The 25,036-nt window shown below is 43.7% G+C and overlaps 1 protein-coding gene across 2 annotated transcripts in view; it reads right to left on the reverse strand.

Annotated features, from left to right (window-relative positions):
* The window catches only part of HYDIN (HYDIN axonemal central pair apparatus protein), a 135,688-nt gene that overhangs the window by 89,729 nt on the left and 20,923 nt on the right, over positions 1–25,036 (reverse strand). For both annotated transcript variants that reach the window (XM_081872290.1, XM_081872291.1), the window contains exons 9-19: positions 24,110–24,293; positions 19,277–19,376; positions 16,003–16,121; positions 14,654–14,877; positions 13,758–13,825; positions 10,325–10,560; positions 7,990–8,090; positions 6,495–6,630; positions 5,966–6,130; positions 4,102–4,254; positions 456–694 (exon numbers count right to left, since the gene is read on the reverse strand). In XM_081872290.1, coding sequence (XP_081728416.1) covers positions 456–694; positions 4,102–4,254; positions 5,966–6,130; positions 6,495–6,630; positions 7,990–8,090; positions 10,325–10,560; positions 13,758–13,825; positions 14,654–14,877; positions 16,003–16,121; positions 19,277–19,376; positions 24,110–24,293 — 1,725 coding nt within the window. The remainder of the gene's footprint in view (positions 1–455; positions 695–4,101; positions 4,255–5,965; positions 6,131–6,494; positions 6,631–7,989; positions 8,091–10,324; positions 10,561–13,757; positions 13,826–14,653; positions 14,878–16,002; positions 16,122–19,276; positions 19,377–24,109; positions 24,294–25,036) is intronic.

The raw sequence follows: 25,036 nt of genomic DNA on the forward strand, positions 1-25,036 counted from the left end.
ATAGGGCTGAGTACAAAGCCCAAGGGAGCAGGTCATGCCAACTCCTAAGATTGTAAGTGCTTCTAGATCAACTTGGTCATCATGCCATGTTTACCTCAATGGCAGCTACAAAATGTGAGATTAGTCATTATTTCACGTATATCTACAGATGTGAAGAGTTGTGCATACATTTTAGAGATGTTACCACCCATGCACTTTCCACAGTCAGTCATTTACAATGCATGCAGTGTAAGTGGGCACAGGACTGCCCAAGAATGAGTTATTTTTGCTTTCACAAAATGAAATTTGCTCTATGGTACTGAAGTATACATTGCCTTTACTTGTAGGTTGCCAAGGCATCATGACAAGAGCTCAATGTTTCCATTTGCTTGTACTGCCCTATGAGAATTAAATGACTCATATCCTTTCATCCCAAAACAGAATACTATTTCCCACAAGCTACAAAGCCAGCCTACCTGAAGTGGGGTCCCAGGTCAATTGCTGGAGCAAAGGGTTTGTCTGTGACAATGGTGGTACCAATGCCAGTGGCCTGGATTGGGATGATGTAAGAATTGCTGTTCTCTATGCTCAGGTTAACTTTGTCCTGGAACAGTACGGTGTCATCCAGGTTAGCTATTAGCATTAGAGATATCTCATTCTCTGGAGGGACAATTCCTTTATTAGGCTCAATTCTCCACAGAGAATTACTTCGGGCCTGAAACACAATCCAAAAGCCAGTCTTAGCCTCTATGTCTCACATGGCAAGACATAAACTTATTTTTAAAAAGAAAGAAAGAAAGAAAGAAAGAAAGAAAGAAAGAAAGTGCCATCAGATATACAGTAGTACTTAAAGCAGGAAACATTTTTTCAAGAAATTGCACATATGTAAACCCAGCTCAGAAGCCACCCAAAAGCATGTGCCCATGGCTGCAAACAAGTGAGCTCACTTAGCAGAATTTGTGTTCTGTAGAACAACACATAGACTGTGAAACCAAACAAATATTAAGCTATCTATTAAAATAATTAAATGAGGATCACAACAGCACAAGCTTGGCACACATTTTAGAGACCTGGGGTGCTTTTCAAAAACTAGGAAGCTGTTAGAAGAGCTGAATTGTTATTGCATCAAGTAGAATTAATTCTTTTGATTCTCAGAACTTCAGACCATCAGAGCAAAGCCTCCCATTCTGTAGGACAGGCAGGAAGGTAGAAAAATGTTACAACAGGAAACAGAAAAATCACACAGCAAACAGATTATTCAGACTTTTTAAATCAGTGTTTCTATTTATTGGTCACTTTCCTGCAAAACATAAATCACAATCAATAAAATAAAAGTCAACTATAAAAATCATCCTACATCTCATAAACAGCAGCAAAATTCTAGATGCAAAATCTTTGTATCTGCCCATCAACAGCATGGAAGGAAGGCTTTCCAATAAAGGGAAACCTTCACCTGACACCAAGAGGAAGCCCACCAGAGCCCAGGAATTATTGTAGGTGGACACCACAATGAAGGTGGCCTTGCTCTTTCCTCACCCAGGCATGCAAAATGGGCCTTTTCTCTCCTTGTGAGCAGATCTCAAAGAATGGGGAAGAAATATGCAGGAAAGTGTTTCAGCAAGAACAGCAGAGCCAAGCCATTTACAGGGCTTGAAAGGCAAATGCTAGAACTTTTAGTTCAGAAACCATGTAGCTGAACTACAGTAGTGGACACATTCTCTACATCTTGCTCTCACCAGCTGGGCAGGAACATTCTGCACTAGCTGCAGTTTCCAACTGCAGACGCAGCGCCACAGAGAGCCCCACATGCTCATTGCTGCAAAAGCCCCACATGCCATTCAGGCAGACTGAAACATGGAGTGACTCCCCCAACCTTGAGGCAGCTCAGGTGGGGAACTGCTTACAGAGACCCTGGAGGCAGCAGTGAGGCCCTGGCACTCAGTCAGGCCCTGAGCCACACGCAGAAGCTATAATAATAATAATAATAATAATAATAATAATAATAATAATAATAATAACAACAACAACAACAACAACAACAACAATAATAACAACAATAACAATAATAATAATTTATTATTTATACCCTGCCCATCCGGCTGGGTTTCCTCAGCCACTCTGGGCGGCTTCCAACAAAATATTAAAATACAATATTCTATTAAACATTAAAAGCTTATTTTTGTTTAATGTTTAATAGTCTAATGCTTAATAGATTATTGTATTAAAATACAATAGACTATTAAACATTAAAAGCTACAAATCTCTACAGTGCTCACCAGATTCCCTCCTAGTCACAAAATCTGTGGTGGACCCCTTTCATTATGAGCAGAAAGTTGCCATGGGCAGAACAAAACAATGGTGTGTGGATCTCAAACCTCCTCCTTGGAAGGCCTGGAAGCAGACTCCTTCCAAATTCTGTGCCATGTTTAATTATTTTTATTATTATTATTCATTAAATTTGCATGCCACCCTTCGTCCAAAGATCACAGGGCAGTTCACAACATAAAAATACAAAACAGGAACACAAAATACATAATAAAAAACAAAAACCAATAATCCCCCCTCCCACAAACACATTTAAAAGGACATTGAATGTGAATCAGCCGAAGAGAAACATTTTCACCTGGTGCCTTAAAGTATGTAATGAAGGTGCCAGGTGAGCCTCCAAGGGAAGAGCATTCCACAAACAGAGAGCTACTATAGAAAAGTCCCATTCTCGTGTTACCACTTTGCTCCAGTTGCTTCCCACCAGGGAAGGGCAGCCTGCCTCTGCCCACTGATGCACTAAACCATTCTTACTCTTGGGTTGATGGGTTCACTGGGTTTTGAAGCAGTATCCCAACCTGCTCTCTGTAGTTAGGTCAAACAAGTCTGTGACCATATTCTTCAGATAACTGCAGAACCATCTCAACTCTGCCAGATACAATTTACATTTCCCGGCCGTTCATATACACGGTTCTAGACCTTTACAGTTCACACTGGCAGTATCAGATAATAAAACACCTGGCTATCAAGTCCACCATCTTTGTGAAAATATAAAACCATTCCAAAAGTGGGCTGGTCTTCTGTGACCGCTTCACTGGCTGCACAACTGCTCTTCTGGTTAAATGTTGACAGTAATTAATAGAGAGGGAATGATCACTTCTGAAATTGCTCAGCAGTGCACTTGGCAGCGGAGGCGCAGAGGCTGCCACACAGCTGTTAAGAGCACAGCTGGAGATGCCTCTCTCACTCCAAACAACACCCTCCCCTGACACCAATTCTTATGCTTGTGAAATTCGACAGGATTCAAATGACTCCCTGCCCAGAAGGCTAACAGTCTCAGTGACAGATCTTAGGAAGAAGGGCAGAGGATTAGGGAAGAGGTTGGTTTTTATTTCATCTTCTCAACAACATCCTTGGCTAAAGAAACATTTTTTGGAAGAGTGATAAAATTGTACTTCACATACATGACCTCTGTAATCCTTACAACCACCTGGTTAAGGCAACTGTAATTATTATCCCCAAATTACAGATAGGAGACTGACGACATTTTCTTGTTTAAGGGCACCTTGTAAGCTGAGGCTCAGATTTGCACCAAGAACTTCCAGCTCATAGCTTATCTTTTTAATACAGCATGCATTTATCAGGTGCAAAATTATCTGTGCAAAACACTCTGTAGTTGGTTCCTTCCTTCTTCACCACTTACTTTAACTCATTTTTTTCCTGAAGAAAAGTGAGAAGGGACCTATCCAGGCTTCCCAGCTTTACATCCAACATCCTTATCCCCTGGGCCACTTGCAGATTCTCAGCAGAGAGGCCTGTAGAGAATGCCTTGCCTCTGCTTACCAAGAGATGTAAATCACACCAGCACAGCTCAGTGACCATCACTACTATAAGGAAGAAAGGGGAAATGGCAAGAAGGTACGGTTGGGAGACAATAGGAGCATCAAGTTATGTCAGTGAACGTCTCATGCATTTGGAGGCCACCCAGAAACACATGAGTGCAACCACATCCAATGACCTTTCAGCTCAAGATAGTTTAATGAGACGCCTTCACATAAAACCAGACCACAGGCTATTATAGATACAATTCCTTTCCGTTCACAGTTTTCATTAGAAACTATGCCACACTCTGCTTACCATCTGTGCCTCAAATGGTGCAGGAATAACAGATTGATTGGAAAGATAGAGCACCCGAGAAACATCCTTTAAAACCTGGATGGAGCCGAAGTCAAGCTTAGCAGGATGCACATAAACGACAGGGCCTTCTCCAAAGGACACAAGCTGGATCGTCTGTCACAGAGAATAACAGGAAACAAGAAACAAAGATGAAAAGTTAGCATCAGACTCAGGCTGTTGAAAGGGAGATGGGACTGTACTAAGGCCTTGGGTAGCCAATGCGGTGCCCTTCAGAAGTGGTTGGGCTCAATCCCCCATCACCCCTGGCCATGGGTCATGCTAGCTGGGGATGATGGACTCCCAACAACATCTGGAAGGCATCTCATTGTCTGCCTCTATTCAAAGAGATCTTCAGGCTGACAAGATTTGGCTCAGTTGGAGGTCCCCACCTAAGCTGAGTACAGACCTGGGCCCTGCATTTTCAACCCTGAGGCCTCAGTTCAAAATAAATACTGCTGCTGGACTCCACTTGGGAGTCTGACTGCTCTTGCTCTTCACATGCTCACCAATATAATATAGGCAGACAGTCCTTTTGCCCATTAAAAGCCCACCTGACATGAATAAAAAGGATTGATTTTGCAGACTCCAAAATGCATTTGCACAGGACTTTCTTTGCCAGCTGCTTGATAAGAAGAAGGAAGTTTGCTATCAGTCTCAATTATCTTGTTAACTGGTCCACAGTGACAATAAAAGGCCAATTCTGCCAGAGGCAAGCCCTACTTGGGACTGGTTTATCATCTAATCTTGACCTATCCCAGTGCCAAGCAGCCTGCCCCAAAGTGTGATCTGCTAGTGTTTTAATGTATTTTTAGTATTTTGTTTGAAGCCACCCAGAGTGGCTGGGGAAACCCAGCCAGATGGGCCGATGATGATGATGATTAAATAAATAATAATAATAATAATAATAATATCAACTATTATTACTAGCAGTGAAATGACAAAGCCCAGAGCATGAACAGAACATGCAACAAAGAAGGCAATTTATGAAAAGCAGGAGGAAGATTTTGCATGCACTATCTAGATGTGATACAGAAGGATACTGCAGCTCAATAATCTCTATTTAAAAGGCACTCATAAAAATGAAACAAATTAGTAAACTGAAAAGACTCCATAATGGGAGCAAGAACTGTATACCCTACTTTGTCATAAATTTGTCTCTGCTTATTATGTGTTTCCATTATATCATAATGCTGAACTCTGTCCTGCTCCAGCACCAACAAACATTTCTTTTGTGCTTAACTCACATTTCAGGTCTGGAGGAAAAATACTTTCCCATTCATGTCTCCATTTAGAATAGGAGAAAGCAGGGGCGGGGGCATGCAGTCACTTCTTTTTAACTTAAAGAGCCAGACTTTCAGTCTCTTCCTTGTTCCTGATGGGAATGGACATTTGCTGCCAAGGGCTATAGGCACATGACTGCCCCTCAAAGGCCTTCCTTTCTGAATCTGGTAAGGTGTGGATGTCCTAGACCTAGAGAATTTGGCATCTCTCTCAAATATATTGTTTAGATTTCTGGCTAGGAAGAGCATAAATAAATGGCTTGGCTGGTCTCGATGAACTGTGGCTTTTAACAGTGCAAAATCACCTGGGGCAACTGTTGCTTTTCAATTTCATGTTCAAAAATAGCGTACGAATTGTGGATTGTGGCCAGAAATCCTCATTTCTGCAATATGCAAATATCCCAGAGACATACTAGTTCTGAGCATGCACACATTACAAAGAGGTGGACTTGTTACCATATACAACCCATTTCCCTGAGCATTTTTAGAGTGCAAAGGGGTGGGAGTGGGCAGGGGAGAAGACCTCCTTCATTTAGTTCACTCACCAGTGGAAATACTTCATTCCCAAAGACAGCAATGAAGGCTACTGCCTCCTGCTGCCCTTTCTCCTGGACTTCCAAGGCCAAGGGGATCTCAACAGTGGAATGAGGCTGAATGATACCACAAGGCAGAGGACTGGAATGCAAGACGGTGAGGGACTTCTCATATTCCTGGATGGAAATAAAAGCATCACACCAAAACTTCAGAGAGAGCTGTTTCATACTTTTCACTTGCTAAGCTGTCAAAGTCTTCTCAGTGAAGAAACCTATTTATTTCATCTGTTTGGACATCTTTTTTGTTTTTTAAAGATCTTGATGACAAAACGCTCAGTTTCAGACCACTGGTGTCACGTCAGGGCTCTTCGTGATTTTGGGTAGCTTAAGAGCTCCAACAAAGAAGATTCAAATATTCCAAAATAAAATAAAATCATCTGGGAACTGTGATAACTGGACTTAAACATTTCCTCTCTGCTCCCAGCTTTATCTGTAGGCTCCCTCAGGGCCTTTAAAACACAATAGAAACAACTGAACTAACCTGGGGAAGAACACCATAGCACCCTGGAAGATCACTTTCATTAACAAGTTTCACCATCTGCTGGTATGGGAACTTCAAGAAACAACGTCCAAAATTCAGGATGGGATTAGCCACATGCAGTGGAGGTGTGCTGCATCTAGTCAGTTACATGAGCAAATAAACAGAGAGGAAAGCTTGTTTAGATCTGACCCATAATGAGGAGGCAGAGAATAATAACAACTCATCTATCATTATAAAGAAGAGGCTCATCATCAGCCATGTGGTCACTAGAATTCAGAAAGGCCAAGTTCCTAGTACACCATCTCAAAGTAGATCCGAAGTGAAGACGATAGACACAGACCCTTACTTGGCAATAAGAGGCATGCACAATTTGTTAACAGCCTGGCTTTCCTGGCCTTTTGAGTGTTAAGAGTCCTGCTGCACAGAATGTCAGATATGGCCTGGAAAATGTGGGATAACCAACCTCACATTACCAACATACTTATGTCTAATTAATGAATGAAGGGTTTAATAACATAGAGTAAGCTGTCCTGCCATGCTTAGCTATATCCACTCCCCTCACCTTGGGAGGGACCAGGTAATTAAGACTTTGTTTGCCTTCCAGTCTATCTGAGAAGCTCAGCATGTAAAGAGATTTGAGCTGGTTGCTCCAAGCTCAGACCACATGGCTCCAACAGGCCATTGTTCTGTTCCTATACTAATAATTTAGGAACTTTCACCACTGTAACTAAGTCAGGTTTTACTGCCTGTGCAACTTTTTCTGAATGCTGTCTAGAAAAGCATATGAACCTGGCCTTTGGAACGTTTGTATGTTAACCATTTTTAGCTCACCAAAAGTATGGTCTTTTTCTATGCTGGGGGAAGAGGGGACAATTTTGGAACTCATAAGGGTATATTTTAAAGGTCTAACGGTCTATATGTCCACACTTTACTTTGCTGCAGTCTGAAGATGGATTTGGATGGTAGCTTATCCTAATATATGAACAACTTTGTTTTAAACACTTGGAAGGGGACAGGAGACTCAAATGCGGAGTCCTGGTGACATCATGTGGTACTGCTGACTTGTCCAAGCTACTGGCCTCGGAAGAGCTGCTCTAGCAGGGATCTTTTTGCCTCTACTTTTGTGCTGAAAGAAAGCCAGGTTGTTTTCCTCAAGAGCCTGTTGGAATTTTTAGCACTGTCCATTTCTGTACATCCAGGGCTGACTTACCAGAGGCAGTGTGAAAGTGCTTTTTGAAACCAGGACTTAAAGTGCACAGAGGGAAGAGAAAGCAAAGAAATAAAGCAAGACAGAGGTGACAGGTCTTGCATTTTTCTGGTTTCTCTTACTGGAGCAGTCACAAACTCCTTCTTATGTTGCATCTTGCTGTACCCAGGTACTCAAACAATGGCAATTATGCTGTTGCAATACCCATCTCATTCAGAATTGGCACAAAGGATGGGGTCAGCACAATACACATGATTCCAGCAAAGGCAGCAATCAAAGTAGCAATACCTCGCTGTGATTGGGAGAGCCAGTACATCTTCTCCACTCCCCTTTACATCCACTACTAGTGCTGTTTCATACGTCTTCACAGTGTTGGAACATAAGGTCACCTGCCATGGGAAAAGGAAGAAAGAATTCAGGTTACAGGAACAAGGTTCATAACCTTGTGATTGACCAGCCCAAATTCCAATCTCCCAAAGGCAAGCATGTAAAAAAATATATAAGAAGAGTAGCCCTGGGATGTTGGGGCACAGAGAGATATAAAATAAAACAGAAAAAAGGTGTAAGGATTGCGACAAAATGTTTCTGATGGCGACATGCCCTAACAATCTTCAAAGCACTGTGGGCCAGTTCTCACCCAGCACAACCCATGTAAGATGTCTCACTAGCATTGTTTCTTTGATGCCTTCAGCAGCCAAAGGTGAACGAACATCAAAGTGGGAGAAACAATGAAGCCAGCAGTGAATAGAAGAAACTCAGCATTACCTATTGATCATACTGGTGAGCATATAAAATGTATTTGGGTGAATTTTTGTTAGGGGAAGAGGGCTCTGAAAGACTGATAATAAATAGAATTAAGTGGTCACGCCCAATTTTCTGTCCTGGCCACATCCATTTTACCATGTGGCATTCAGAGGCTTGGAAATCTCCCCCTCAAATTTTTAGGGGCTGATTTTGCTCAACATATTTTGGGGCCTGTGAGCTCAATTGCAAAACAAAGAAACAGGCATGGGTACCATCAGCATCCACCCACAAACAAGCACACAAGACAACCTATTTTATTGACTACAATGAAATGCTTCTTTCAAGTTTAATTTCAGTGGGGGGGAGTGTATCCTGTGGGCACCAGGGAAAGTCTCAGCAGCTGCATGTGTGTCTATGGGTGCCACACTGGTAACCCCCGATTTGGGGAGACAGGTGCACAGCAGAAATAAGCTGTATCTTAAAAAGTTTGGTCACCTTAATGTCATCTTTGATACCTACCAGTTTGGTTTTTTAAACAACCCTAACCTCCATGTGAGGGCACATACTTCCCTTGAATGAATGGGGATTAGTCACCCTATGAGATGAGTGCTCTTAGCTGATGCACTACTTAGAAGATAAATATATAGCTTCCTAGCCGACTATCTGCATGGAGTGTGAATGGGTGAGAGAACTGTGTCCTCTGATGACCCCATTATATGATGGCTATCCTCTGTGAACTGTCATCTCTGATTGATTGACTCAGGTTGATCCCATCTTCTCCCAACTATATTGTTCTATTAAAAGGGGCTGTGAGTTCTTATGCTGTATAGGTAATAGATATGGAAATGTGAAAATCAGTAAGAGAGACACAACTTCTACCTTTGAGACTTAGAGTGCACTCAATCAACAGACTTATTATTATTCTCCTTCTCCTATCCAGCCCCCTCTATACTCACAGAGGCAACATGAACTCACAGAGGCAACATGAACTATTTTTCTGCCCTCTTCCTGACCATCATTGGGGACCCAGGAAGCAAGATGTTTACACTGTCATTCTTTGTTCTTATCTTTGTTCATGTTTCTCTCTAAATGTCTGTAAACTCTGATTTCCTCAATAAAACTATTTTACTTCATAATTATAATTCTGTGCCAGGGGTAAATTCATACTCAACCCTACTCACATTGCTACTGGGTCCCATGCTGTTAAGGGTCTTGCACCTCCCCCAATTAAAGCGAGTTCTTTTGAAAGGAGTGTTGGACAGACACATCTTAAATATTGGCGACCTGGCTACTTCAATTGTAAGAAGAGCAAGACAGTGGCAGCTTTATGAGGAAAGATTTTTGTGCTCCTTAAAATGGAGGTCCCAAGTAACCCCAGCTTTTGCCCCCAAGCCATGAGGGGTGATGCAACCTTAATACAGTGGTGGGAGAGAAAAAGGAGTTTAACACAAATGGGGGCAAAGATGGCAGGAGAGACATACTGCAAGGAGCATCATTATGTGGCCTCAAACAGCACGGAGCAGAGTTTGTACATGCATTATTTTCGCAGGAGGAAAAGACAAAAAAGGCCAAGTCCTGAAGATGCTACAAATGAAGTAGGAGTTGGCAGCCCTTTGGATAGAGGAGGGGAATTCTCTCTCTTTTCATTTGAGGTCACTGGCCAGTCTCTCCAAGCTTTTCCACTGTGAACAGTATGAACATTACTGTAACTTAAATTGACTTTCAAGTGAGTGATTCTGCAACTCAATAATTGCCTTATAGCTTAGTGAACCTTTATAATACAATCTATCCTCAGCACAAGTCCTATAATCAATTTGCTGTACTTCAGGAGCCACCTGCTTCTTATTGAGGACAAACAGCAGCATAAGTGGCACTGTACCTGGATGTCCATGAGTCCTTGTGAGCGGATGGTGCCTCGGTTGGGAGTGATGGTAAATTCTTTGGGCTTTGCCCCTCCACTGCGTGCCTTCCTCCACGTTGGCCTTGAGATGTCAGAGGCTTGATGCTCACTCATGACACTTGGCTCCCCAGTGCCATCTCCTGGGACACGAAGGTCAAAGGTCATGGGCACCAAAGAGGTGTTGATGAGGCAGCAGGACAGGGTGTGAGGGAAACCTGCAAGAGAATGTTTTCACCCAACAGGAATTGTGAAGGAGCTTCATGAAGGCACTGAAAGTGACCCAAAAGGACACTCATTTGGACTCCTCCACACAGTCAACTTTTTCTTTTAGGAAAAGGAGTTTGTGCCAACGGCCCACACAGCAAGCGCACAGGTCCATGTCATATAGCAACAGTCCCTCCTCAATCTGTAGAAACAACTCTTCACCTAGAGGTATAGGTGTTCTGAAGGAATAACCATACATGGTTTGCAAGGAGAGGGGGGTTCCTAAATGACACTCCAAGCCATATGCTAGAAGGGAAGGAAACCCTCCAACCACTTCTCAAGGCTAATTTCCAGTCTACACAGGTGTCAATCTAAAAGTAACTCCCAAGCCCATATATGGTAGTGAGTCAAGATCTGCTCGGGAGAAGTTCAATGAAATCCTTAGCAAGGAGTTCTAGAACCTAGAAGCAGCCAGTGATAAGATCCTCTCTTGAGTTCCTGCCAAACGTGCTTCAGAGGTTGGTGGGACAGAGCAAAAGGCTCCTGAGGGTCTTAAGAGCTGGGCAAGCTCAAGTGGGAGAAAAGGAGACCATCTGGTCCCAAGTCGTGTGTGTGGAACACTTTGAATTGTTCGTGGAAATTGATTATTAGCAAACAAAGTTGGTATAGCCTAGGAGCCACATGCCTTGAATTACTCTTCCTGGTCAATATTTTATATATTTGAAATATTTCTAGACCACTCTTAAACCAAGACAACTCCAGGATAAGCATAAATGGGCACAAAAGGTAGATCAACACAAACAGGTACAATAGGCATAAGTAAAAAAATATTCATACTAACAGTTAACATAAGAGATTAACAAAATGTCATGGTGAAACATAGAAATAGAACTATAAAAACTACGATGCAAACTATGTCACACATCACAAAAAAGATTGTCGGGTTGGTGCCACTTGAAGTATGTTGTCCACAGGCATACCTCATTTTACTGCATTTCATTTTATTGTGCTTTGCAGATAATGCTCCTTATGAGGATGTGGGTACAGCTGCAGGCAGCCCAGCCACTTCCAGAGGAAGGAAGCCCACCCCTCACCTGCCACTACCCCTCTACTGGGCATGGCAGTGGAGCTGGCAAGGGCTATATCCAGGTTTCCTCCCTCCAGCCTCTGCAGCTAGGTGGGCCTGGATTAGTATACAGTATGGTGTAAACATAATTTTTATATGCACTGGGAAACAAAATAAATTGTGTGACTCGTTTTATTGCGATATTCACTTTAGTGTGGTGTTCTGGAAAAGAACCTGCAGTATCTCCAAGATATGTCTGTATTTGCAAATGAGAGCACCCCGCTCGACTTTGGAATGCCCTCCCCACTCAGGACTTTTTCTTTTAAAATACATCACATACTTCCACTACAGAAGGCACTCAGAGCAGGGCCTTGATCAAAGATCTTAAGACGTGGGAAGAGGAACTCCGCCATGTATTTGGGTCTCAAGCTTTCTAAGGTTTTAAAAGGGCCAGCACTCGGAATTGGGCTCGGAAGCAAAGAAGCAGCCAATGAAGTTCTTTCAAAACTGATTCAATGAACCTACCTGGCTGTACCAGTCAAAATTCTGGGATTTGAGTTCTGCACTAACGGAAGCTTCCAAGTCATCTTTAAGGGAAGCCTCATATATAAAGCCATTACAAATGATCCAGACATGAGGTTATCAATGTACTGATCGCCATGACCAAGGTATTCCTGTCTGGCTACAACATTCTGAACCAGCTGGAATTTCCAAACACCCTTCAAGGTAGCTCTCTAGGTAGGCCAGCCAGCAGCCAAGGCATCAAAAAGGACTCAATTGGATTTTTATTTTTAATTTATTCATCAAAAACAAAGAGGGGAGGGCTAAAATGAAATGGTGTTGAGTGCTGGAAAATGTGCAGAAAAAGTAATGAGTTCTCTTGAATAACAGGAATATGGGGCAGGATGGGGCAGGTTATGGTGGATATCAAGCACCAATTACGCCTTCAGCCACACCACTATTGAGTTCACATTTAAACATCAGATTGTCTTTAATGAGGCTGGGACAGAGGAGCCAGGATCAACACTGGAATGGAAATTATCTGAAATAACGAGTTAAGAATATATTGGGGAAGATGAGTTTGCAGCAGGAAGAAGGAAACAAATACAGGCCTACAAGGAGAACAGGGGGGTTGAATAGCTACATCAGCAATAGGAACATAACAAGAGGATCAGACCAACAGTCCACCTAGTCCAGCCACAGTGGTCAGGCAGATGCCTCTGGAAGTCCATAAAATGGAAAGACAGCTGTCCTTTCCTAATTAATTTGATGGTTTTTAGAGCTGGAACCCCTAAGGTTCAGAGGCAGTCCATTTAGCTATCATATTAATCGGTTTTGAAAGACATTAATTGGTCTTTTTTATTATTCAAAGCCAGTGACCATCATTTGTTCTCGCAATAATGAATTCCATAAGGAAATTATGCATTGCATGAAGTGGTACTTTATTTGGTCTTTCCTGAAACTAATCTCAGTCAACCCTAATCCTTCCTAAAGATTATCTGATTGATTGATTGATTGATTGATTGATTGATTTGTATTTCCCTAGCTCTTGGTCCTTCACCCCTCCCCCCCATCTCATTGACTTTTGTTAGGCTCTCTTAGAACAGCTTCCACCTCTTTCTTCAAAACCCACCTTAAAACTCACTTCACAATCACCATTTCCTGGAGAAGAGTTAATGCCTCACCTTGAGCACACTCTCAGCTGCCCTTACCTAGCCCTCCCCATCCTATTATTTCTACTCCTGCCATATGCATGCTCTATGGCTGGTACTCCCTACAGTAGGTGGCCATGCTGGCTAGGGCTGATGGGAGTACTGGTCCAAAACAGCTGGAAGGCCACAAAGGTTGGTGAAGGCTACTCTAAGTCATCTGGGTATGAAGGGACAAACCCATCACAATTTCTATGCACTGCTCTTTGTGAGCACCTGGGTGGTGCTCCTTAGTAGGAAACAGAACACTAGAGTATTAGATGGATGTTGGTCTGATTGAGCAACACATTTATTATGGCCTTAAAGCCAGTCTAGCTACAAGTAGGATTGAACTGGCCTTGTTTTTAACAAGTACAACAACAACTACTACTACTACTACTACTACTACTACTACTACTACTACTACAAAAATCCACAAAGAGTGCAAACTTACCAAAGGAGACATCCCCAAAATCGAGGGACGGGACATTGAAATGAAATGTCGGTCCAATGACGCAGCCCCTGAAAGGGAAAACAGAGACTCCTTTGTAACAGGACTCAGAGAAAAGTCACCTTTAGTTGAAATAGTTAGCAGAACTTTTAGGGCCAAAGGCTCCCACCCTGCCTTTGCAACACACACAAGTGTGGTTGTCAGGGGACCAGGGGAGAGAGTTATGCTTCAATTGTTGTGGAATACAGTGGTGCCCCGCAAGACGAACGCCTCGCAAGACGGAAAACCCGCTAGACGAAAGGGTTTTCCGTTTTGGAGGCGCTTCGCTAAACGAATTTCTCTATGGGGTTGTTTCGCAAGACGAAAAAATCTTGCGAGTTCCCGTGGGGTTTTTTCCGCTTTTTCCCCCCTTTCCTAAGCCGCTAAGCCGCTTATCAGCTGTTCCGCTGATAAGCCGCCTCTCAGCTGATCGCTAAAAGCCGCTAGACCGCTAATAGCGCTAATCCGCTAAGCCGTCAATGGGCTTGCTTCGCAACAGGAAAAAACCGCTAGACGAAGAGAATCACGGAACGGATTAATTTCGTCTTGCGAGGCACCACTGTACAGAATCTAACGTCAGATGTATTTGGATTTACATGCACATGTGCACATATGTGCACACACACTCATCTGTGTCCCAGACTACAGCTCAAGACAGCAGTAGAGAACTGGGACCTCCACTGTCTGCATAACCTCCTTCTTGAGTTATGAATGTGATGGACATCAGGAAGTGGGTTGTCAGTATAGCTTTGTGTGTCTGTATCTCTACAAAAATGTTTTCTTTTTAAACATCATTTTTTTACCTCGAAACTTCCCTAAGGATATGCTTGAAACTCATTGCCATAGTTTCTCCAGCTTACCTAATCGCTAAGATCACAGGCTGGGGCGATCCATTCACGCTAAATTTGAACTCTTCAAAGAACTGTCCCAGGATAGTACAGCTGAAGGTGACCTGAATGGCCTGGTGGCCTCCTGGCTCAATTATTCCTTCACTGGGCTGAAATGTGAAACAGGCACCAAGGGCCGTGGATGGCCATATCAGGCTGAAGAGGGCATCAATAGCTCCTTTGTTAGAAAGGATGGCCTGCAGCAAGGGAGAGGAGAAGATGAAAACAATCTTAATTCTCAAAGAAGCAACTCATTTACATTTCTGTTAAAACTCGTGCTGCTGTCTCCAACTTCCATTCTATTGTTACCGTCATCACAGATGTCTAGATTACATAATCCTTGGCTAGGAATGTGGGAGGTTGGCTTCTATGAAACAAAGGTAATAATAATAATAATAATAATAATAATAATAATAATAATAATAATTTATTTATACTCCGCCCTCCCCAGCCAAGGCCAGGCTCAGAGCGGCTTACAAGCAATAATAAAAACAAGATGAATGATTACAACTTAAAAACAAAAATAAAATACAACATTAAAATAATGGAACATTAAAATATTAAAATGTAGCCTCATCGCAGGAGGAGAAGGAAAAGAAAAAAGAAAGGGAGGGAGGGAATCAAATTGGCTCCAAGCCAAAGGCCAGGCGGAACAACTCTGTCTTACAGGCCCTGCGGAAAGAAATCAGATCCTGTAGGGCCCTGGTCTCATGAGGCAGAGCGTTCCACCAGGCTGGAGCCAGAGTTGAAAACGCCCTGGTTCTGGTTGAAGCCAATCTAACCTCCTTAGGGCCTGGGACCACTAGGGTGTTGTTATTTATGGACCTTGAGGCTCTCCGTGGGGCATACCAGGAGAGGCGGTCCCGTAGGTACGAGGGTCCTAGGCCGTGAAGGGCTTTAAAGGGCAAAAGCAGCACCTTAAATCTGACCCTGTACTCCACCGGGAGCCAGTGTAGCTTGAAAAGCACTGGGTGAATATGCTCCCATGGCAGAGACCCCATGAGGAGCCTCGCTGCAGCATTCTGTACCCGCTGGAGTTTCTGTGACAGCTTCAAGGGCAGCCCCGCGTAGAGCGAATTACAGTAGTCAAGCCTGGAGATTACCGTCGCATGGATCACTGTGGCCAGGTCGGGGCGGTAGATAAGAGTGTTGGACTTTAGACAGGGAGACCTGAGTTCAAAACCTCACTCAGCTATGACTCTGGATGGCCTTGGATACCCTGTTTCTCTTAGCCTAAGTGACCTCAAAGGATAAAACAATGTGAATGCCCTAAGCTCATGGAAGGAAGGCAGAGCACTGCTCTGATGAATAACAGGACTCACCTCATAACTGTGGGCTGAGCCAACAAAAATTTTCCCAACATCCAGCTGGTCAAAGTTGAAAAGCAGCTTGGGGGCCATGGCCTCTCCTTTGATGCGCAGAGGGAGCCGGGTCTCTCGACCTGAGAAGATGAGACTCTACCCTTAGGATATGAACTCAAAAGATACTGAGTGGAAGGAAGCACTAAAGCAAAAAAGTGAAACTGGACTGAGAGAAATAGTTGAAATAACAGCTAGGGTCTTGTCTGACCAGGACTGTTTTGCACAAGTTGTAATTTCAAAGTTACATCAATTTCTGAAAAAGCATGAAAATGTAATGTTGGGATATTCTAAGCAATGCATCAAACTCAAGAGAAATGGTGCAGAGAGGGCTAAAACTCAGAACCAGGTCCATACTTTGAACACCCGAGTAGATAGATATATAGCCAGGAAGCCAACTCAAGCAAGGCAAGTTCTGACTTACTTGGAGTCCTGGATCCATCATGTTGCCTGGACCTTCAGTGTTACTACATGTTACTACTTTGGCTTGAGCCCAACATACTAGGAGGAAAAGCTCTGCTCAAAAGGCAAAGCTCCTGGTTAATAATAACTGAGTCTTTCTGGTGGGCTTTCCAGGGAAGTATCACTCCCTCTGGGCTTTAGATGAGAGTATATATACTTTATACAAGTAGAAAAAACCCACTGTGTAAGTGGATGCTTTAATTTGTAGTCTGTGTGGCACATCCATTTGTTGAATCCTCTGCTTTAGCCCTTAAAAAGTTCCTGTTCTCTCTCTCTCTCTCTCTCTCTCTCTCTCTCTCTCATCACTGCATGGGGTTTGCTTGGCAACAACCACACATGGTAATTAGCACAAATGTGTACTAACACACTGCATTTGTGTCTGGCAGCTAAAACGGCTGTCCCTGTTTTGCTTCCAGCCAAGGGAGTTGTTTTAACTCTTTCCTCCTTATAATTCCATATCGTGGGACTGTCACAGCTTTACAGGGTTATGCCTGCAAATGATCCATGGGAAGGGACAGCAGTGATGGCATAGTTATGTCAGGGAGAAGCCAAAGTCCAGAGCAGCAAATAAAAATAAGAGCAGCCAGGGCGAGAACACAGTCATGGTCATATGGGGTGGTCAAGTTCCGAAAGGCAGCAGTCTAGAAGTGTGAGGTGCAGCATGGGAATTTCTAGAGCAGTTACTCCCTCAGGAGGGACAGTTATATAAGCCTGGCAGTCAAGTTCCTATTGGCTCCCAAGATCACTTGGTCCAGCTAGGCAGATCAATAGTTCCTTCTGCCTGACAGCTGTCCTGGCAGCACAGAAGGGCAGGTGCCAGGGCCCTGTGTTGCCACATCCCCTGCAAGACAGAAACAAAGTACAAGGCAAGGAACCCTTATTCCTTACATTAGGTCCCTTCATTTCTGCATATCCTTCTGTTCTGATTTTTTTGTTATCCTCTTTCTAGTGACTTCCTGCATTCCAACTCTCCTCCTATTCTGTATCTTTGTACATTTTCTCTCATCGTTTCTTATTTATGGAATATATTACTAGCCCACATTAATTCATTCAATTGTATCTTTTTCTTTTTAAATAATAGGACGTTGAAGTTCCTTTATTTCAGCTGGCCTATTTCTAATTACAGTTGGCTTTCATGCACTCAAGTTCTTAGTTTTGTTTCTAATATTTTGTTGTCAAAATAAGGTTGTCAACCTCTATTTTGATGCATGTTCTTATAGCACCTAAAGTTAGCTTAAGCACTTCATAAATTATTTTTACTACTGTTGTTATTAAAGCTGAAGAAAATTGTGTACTTTTCTGCTGTACTTGTATTTGAAGTGCTATCCATCCTTCCAGATGTTTTTACCACTGAATCTAAGCAGGCTAGCTCTGATCAGTAGCTGGATAGGACACTGCCTGAAAACCAGTCTGCTCCCACTCCCATGTATGTCACCTTGGGTTCCAGGATGCAAGAAAGGCAGAATATAAACCATACTAAAAAGAAAAGGACCCAGTTAAGGCTGGTCCATTAACTGTCCCACCAACCTTGGTCTGCCATCAGCCAGTCCCCACCTGTCTGCTTTCGTACATCTGTTCCAGGGGCTGCTGGCACTGGCTGTCAGCTTTTTCCTCCTCAATCTTTGTGTTGTCATTAAGTAGAGAGGAGGATGGGGGCAAAACTAGAATTAGTTGGCTCTGCCTGTCTTTGGCTCTAGCTCCACTTCCTACTGGCCTCTCTGCCTTCCACCAGCCACCACTGATTAGACCTTCCCAGCCCTATACTGGGGATCAGCAGTCAAGTTCTTCAAGGAATAGCTAGCAAGTTGTCAACAAATATAAATTTCTTTTCCCCTCTCCATGGAATCCTGGTGGATCAATGTGGCTTATTGTGAGTGGCTGATCATAATACCATTTCTACGTGCTCTTGCAAAGCCTACAAGGATATGGTTGTTTTCTTGAAAGATTACAAAGTACCACAGAAGTGGACTTAAGTCTTTTCCCTATCTGCTGTTTCTCTACTCCAAATATATCCTCCTCCCAGCAATATTTCCCCCTCCAATTGCATTTGATACTCAAGTTCAGTGTTCCAAATGTTTGTGGTGGGAACATTTGAAACAACGTGGAGAGAATTAAGTTTGGGTGAGATGATATGGAGTAAAAAAGTGGCTGTGGAGAAAGGGTTACACACTCCTTCCCTCCCGCAACCACTCTTCCATTCAAGATTTACACACACACACACAGAGGGGAATGTGTCAGCAGCTGCTATTGTTGCAAAGACTGCTGTGCTGGAGACAAGCACCTGCTGCTGCTGCTGCTGCTTGGGTCGGGGAAGTGGCAGAAGCAATGCTACCCTGGTCTCAGCCTCTGGCCAGGTTGGGAGTGGCCCAACATGGAAGGAGAGAAAGAGAGGAATGGAGGAAAGATTCACATGGCCCTTCTGCCCCACACTCACTAGCAGCACGATTTCCATGCCCCCTTGGGCCTGCACCCTTGGTAGAGGCCAACCTCACCAATAGCTAGGTATGCTCCTGTCTAGAGCCTGCAACAACACACTGCATCTCTGCAAAGGGCAAACAAACATGTTCAGGGCTGGTTTCTTTCCTCTTGTCAAGCAGAGCAGACTAAAACATGTGCTTCAGACTGTGCTAGGCACCTCCCAATCAAGATGGTAGGCATCTGATGTAACTGGAAGGCCTACTGATCTCAGACTCACCAGAGTCCGTGATTAGACTTCAGGAATTCTGAAAGCACCTACTGTATCCCATAATGACAGTGTGAGGTGGGAATATCATACCTGAGATATCACAGTATACAGTTCGGTGATAAACCCCAGCTTCTTGTGGCCTGAAGATCACGCTGATTTCGGTTGTGGAATTGGGCCAAACTTCTCCCTCCTAAAGATGGAAGGGAAGTGATATGTGAGGTCTTTCAAAAACACTTTAAGCATCGCACTTCCAGCTCTGCCTTCTCAACATGAAGCAGGTCTAAGTAATCCTTTCATCCTGGTGAGCAGGAAGTGCAGCATTTGCTGGACTGTCTTCTATGGCCAGAGATTCCAACAAGACCCAGCAAGGCAATTTCCCAACCCAAAATTAGGGGCACCTGGGGCCTCTAAAACGTTCCCTTCCCCTTGCTAAGCTCTCCCATACCATCTTTACTCAGTTTCACACATTCAAGTCTCATCCTCCCTACTTCTGTCTGTGCATGGAGCTCCACTAGCTTAATAGGACCTCCATCTTCAAAAACAGTGTCCCTCCAAGTGGCAGGTGCCAGCAGCAAACATGTGCTTGTGGCTATTTGCTTTATGCTCTGCTTATAAGCTTTCCAGAGGCATTTGACAGGCCTCCATTGGAAACAGAATTCTGGAGTAAGTGACACAAAGGCAGAAGCCCCTAATGCTAAAGGACCCAATGGAGCACCTCACTTTTTCCTCCAAGACATTTGAAGCACCCCTAAGAGCCCAACCCTTCCTTCAAGGAAGAAGATACCACCTTCTTACCCAAGCAGGTTCTTTAATTGCTCTGTTGACTAACCCACCAGTGCTCAATGGAGCAGCACTATCCTTTCCCAAGACTTGGGCATTATGGTCTTGACAGTGACCTTTTGAGCCACTGAAACAACACACCTGACTCATGCTCAGTGTGTCATCCAGCAACTCTCTCTGCTAAACCTTTTGCAGTAATCTTTGGCTGCCTTCCTTCCATTTTATACTTGTACCTTTCTTTTTTTTAACCGTATGTATGTAACACTTTACATTGAAAATTAGGAAGCTGTCATACACATAGTCAGCCCTCTGGTCCATCTAGCTCAGTATTGTCTAAAATTATAATAATTAAATTAAATTAAATTAAATTAAATTAAATTAAATTAAATTTGTATGCTCCCCTACATCTGTAGATCCCAGGGCAGTTCACAACATAAAATTACAATATAAAACACACACAATACATAATGAAAATAAGAACAAAAACAGAACAAAAATCCCCCTCCCAGTCTACACTGACTGGCAACAGCTCTACACTGTTTCAGTCAGGGGGCATATTGTATTGTTGACAAATCTGAAGATCATAGTTGCTACTCACACATCAAATATTTGACTAAGGCACCAGAACAGGAACACTGAACTCTGTGTATCACAGGATATGGCTTTCCAATCTAATGTTGGTCTGATTATTACTTTACCTTGCTTTCTTTCAAACCTCATACAATAACACAGGCCTCTGACAGAAGCCTAGCAGAGGTCAAGGTATATTGGTTGGATCAAGTGCTTAGAACTTTATCCACAAAATCCATTAAGTTATCAGAAAAGACCTGGTATGGCTTGTTTTTTATAAAAACATATTGATTATCAGAACTAATGCTATTTTCCTCTTACTGCTTACAACCAAACACATGAGCTAGTTTGTCCGCACATGGGCTGGGAAGCAGAGGTGTATAGCTATGTGTGCTGGATGGTCAGTGCACACAAATGAGTGGGCATTTCATTTCAGGGGTCTTGCAGCTCTTACCAAGAGCCTGCAAAATAACAGCCAACATTGAAGGGTCAGTGAGCAGGACAGATTCAGATAGGTTGGCTGCATAGCCATCATTTCATGCCACAATCAGCAAGACCAAGGATGCCCTTACAGATGGAGCTAGCTTACCAGGCTCCTTCCTACCTGGCCTCTCAGAGTTTCAGATGCAGCCCAATAAGGTTGTAAGAATTGCATCACTGGAATTGCTGTTTGTTCCCAGCATCCTGTTCTCAAGATGCATTTTACTCTATGACTTCCCCAGGGAACCAGAAAGCCAGACACACCCAGGTAAAACTACCCTGTTAAGAATGGAGCCATCAGAAGCTCATTGCCTTAGTGTTGCCTCCTTGGCACACATTCCCAGACAGTCCTTCCCCTATTAGCTGGAGTCATCACCAGAATATCTAAGCTTGCAGGCCTACCTCAAAATATTATGGGCTTATACATGACAAATGCAATACATCACCAGCTAATTAAAAGGAGCTCACTCTGGTAAATATGCATTTGCCAAGTGGCTTTCTAGGCGGCTGAGTTTAGCTGTGTTTCAGCTTTTATTTGCTGCTGCAACAATCTGATAAGAGGGTATAAAAAGTTAAATTTCCTGACAGAGCAGCATATTTAAAGGGGAGGGCAGTGATGTCCTGTCAAGGGCAGTGCAATAGCAGCACACACCTTACCTCCCTTTGCTTCTGGTTTCCATTTCCAAGGAGTCAGCTTGCACATGTTCACAATGTGACTTGCAGCTAATAGATGTTGCAAATGGAATCAAAGCTATTCAGCAGTTAGACGAGCAAAAGCCACCTGGGCTTCCCCCAGAGCTTTTTTGCTGACAGATCATGCTTCTTTGCAAAACCAAATCAAGCTAAATTTGAGATGTACTCTGAAAGTCAGAGTTGCATAACCATTTATTTCCCATGGGCTTGGAAAGATGCTCAGATCGTTTGGCTTTTTACTTTCCACAAACATATTCTCTTTTTTTAAGTTGGGTTCCTTTATTTTTCCATAACCCTTTAGTTTCAGAATCTGTCCTCAAGTTGCTTTGTTCAAGCAACAAGATTAGACCAGACCACAAAGAGCTTAGATCTGCAGCCCAGAAACAACTCTTTACTAACACCACTTACTGACCAGGTGGCTCTGACTCACCAGTGGGTCTCTGGAGTGATGCCTGCAGACTAGTAAAAACAACAAATCATCTTGGATATAGCCTCGTTGGCTTTTGTCATTTACTGGTTCCCTGCTGGAGATCTTGCTCTTCACATACAGTTTGCACAGTGAGAGATCTTCAGTTCCAGATTTTCTGCCTTAAGTAGCAGGTTGGACTAGGTAACCTACAAGGACCTCAGTCCCACAGGAATCAGTAATGACCACCAACCTAGGTGGCTTTAAAAGAGGATTCACCAAATTCATGGAAAGGGCTTCTGAATACCATTTGCTGGAAATCACAGGAAGGGAGAATGTTCTTGTGCTCCGCTCCTGCTTGTGGGTTTGCCACAGGCATCTGGTTGGCCACTGTGAGAACAGGATGCTGGACTAGATGGGCCACTGGCCTGATCCAGCAGGCTCTTCATGATCTTACGGTTCCCTTTCCAGGTCTAAGTTTCTATGACAACATCATCCAAGGTATATGGTTTTGGAAAAAACACAGATAACAATAATTACAAGCTTTCCTGCTTGCAAGCAAGGTTTTAATTGGTGCCAGCAGAAGAGAAAGCTGAATCTCCCAACATCCAGCTTCATTGAACGACCCCCAGTGAGGTCTAGTTTCAAGAGAGAGGGAGAAATTTATCTGTCTACTTTCTCCGCACTACAAATAATTTTATACAACTCTCATGTCACCTCAGTACTCAAGAGCACAGCAACAAAGTTTGTGAGAACGGTTGAAGGAGCTGCATGTGCTTAGCTTGGAGAAGAGCAGATTAACAGGAGGCATGATAGGGGTCTTCAAATATCTAAAGGGCTATCAGTCATGCAGAAGATGGAAAAGGCTTGTTTCCTGTTGCTCCAGACTACAGGAAAGGGCAGGAAGCAGGTGGCAAGAGTTGTTCAACTGTGGAACAGGCTCCCTTAGCTAGTGGGATGCTTTCTTCCTCTGGAGGTATTTAAGCAGAGACTGGATGTCCAATTGCCAGGGATGCTGTAGCTGCACCTCCCTCATCCCTTTCAGTGCTATGATTTAATGGGAGGGAATGTCCTAGTGCTGGGTCCGAGGATGGTGTACAGCTCCACTATTGATGGAGGTGCCCTCAGGATTTTAAGAAGTGTTAAATATGGCTTTTGCCCAGTGCTACCCCCATCCTATCAATGACTCTGCACTTTTTAAACCATGCTCTGCTGCCATATATTTAGTGGCAGAACAGCTGCAATGGCAGAGCATTCTGCTGGCATACCTGTGGTGTTCCATTGGCCTTGTCTGTCATGGTGGTAGTCATGGGTGCAATCAGGATTTGGGGGGGGGCAGGGTTTTTTGGTGGGTGCCAAACCTCAAATTTGTATTGATTTGTATTTAGGGGGGCAGATGTCTGCCACCCTGCCAGGGCTACACCGATGGTGGCAGTGCATCTTGCATTCTGCCAAATCCAAGAGCCCCTTAGCCAGCATAGCTCAAACACAGGATTGCTTGGTCAGCCTTCCATCTCCAGCGTGAGGAGAATAACAGGTACAGTGGTATCTTGGTTCTCGAACGTAATCCATTCCGGAAGTCCACTCGACTTCTGAAACGTTTGAAAACCAAGGTCCTGTTTCTGATTGGCGCTGGCGCCCCAGAAACAATAGCTGACAACTGCATCGGACGTTTGGCTTCCGAAAAATGTTCGAAAACTGGAACACTTACTTCTGGGTTTTTGGTGTTCGGGAGCCGAAATGTTCAAATACCAAGGCATTCGAGAACCAAGGTTCCACTGTATATGCAATTTGACACTGTTCTATTTTAATAGGAAGGAAGGAAGGAAGGAAGGAAGGAAGGAAGGAAGGAAGGAAGGAAGGAAGGAAGGAAATTTCTCTTACAAAGTTTGGGTGAGGATTACTGAGAATACCCAAAAGCTTCTTTAGAACACAGCATACAAATAGCATAGGCACTCCTATGCTTGTCATAATTTCTAGGCACAGTTTCTTACCAGAGGCTCAACAGTAAAAACGCGATTGTTGAAGAGCATGGAGTCTTCCTGCACCCTGGCCTGGCGGTTCTGAAAGGTACGGGTGACAATGGAGAGATGCTCACGAAGATCAGGATGCATATTACACTCAGCTAAGAGCTGATCCAGCACACCCTCTTCCTCGGCCTGCAGTGTATGGCATATCCTGGAGCCACAGGGGGAAAAAAGGAGGAAATGGATCATGTAATAGGCAACTTGGAGCCAAGAAGAGAGCAAGTGAGGATGGCTGGAACTCTCAGGCTACAACTGGCATTTGCTTGCAGGATAAACAGCAGGTTTTCAAGATTTGGGGGAATTTTGAGACCCATCCCTCCAGCTCTGACAGCCAACACATCAAGCAGCAGTCTTGGGATCCTACGCAACTTTTGAATTTAGCAAGGCCTTAGGGCAGGCTAGGGGAGTCTGCCCTAGCCTGCCCTAACCTCCCCGCCAGATATTTTAGACTTCAACTCCCATCAGTCTGAGCCATCATGGCCAAGGGTTAGACATGATAGGAGCTGTAGTCCAAAACATCTGGAGGGCACCAGCTTGAGGGAAGTTGCTCTAGGCTATGCCCCTCTAAGACCTTCTCTCTTCCCTTAGCTGCTCTCTCATTCTGACTAGGCTGAGAGGGCAAGAGAATGAAACATGTGTGTGTGTGTGTGTGTGAGAGAGAGAGAGAGAGAGAGAGAGAGAGAGAGAGAGAGAGCGCACACACACACACACCAGCAACAACTTAGTGCAGGCATGTTTAGTACTCCACATTCTAAAAGGGTATGAGGTACCCATCTTGCAAGTTAAGATGCCAAACCAATGAAGGTGGCCTAGTAAAATCAGCCTCAGCTCAAATACGCAGTCCTCTTTCCCCCCTTCAGCAACCAAGACCATCTTACTCAAGTAAAGCCTGGT

This window comes from Podarcis erhardii (genome assembly GCF_964252035.2).
Source record: "Podarcis erhardii genome assembly, chromosome: 7".
NCBI classification, from domain to species: domain Eukaryota; kingdom Metazoa; phylum Chordata; class Lepidosauria; order Squamata; family Lacertidae; genus Podarcis; species Podarcis erhardii.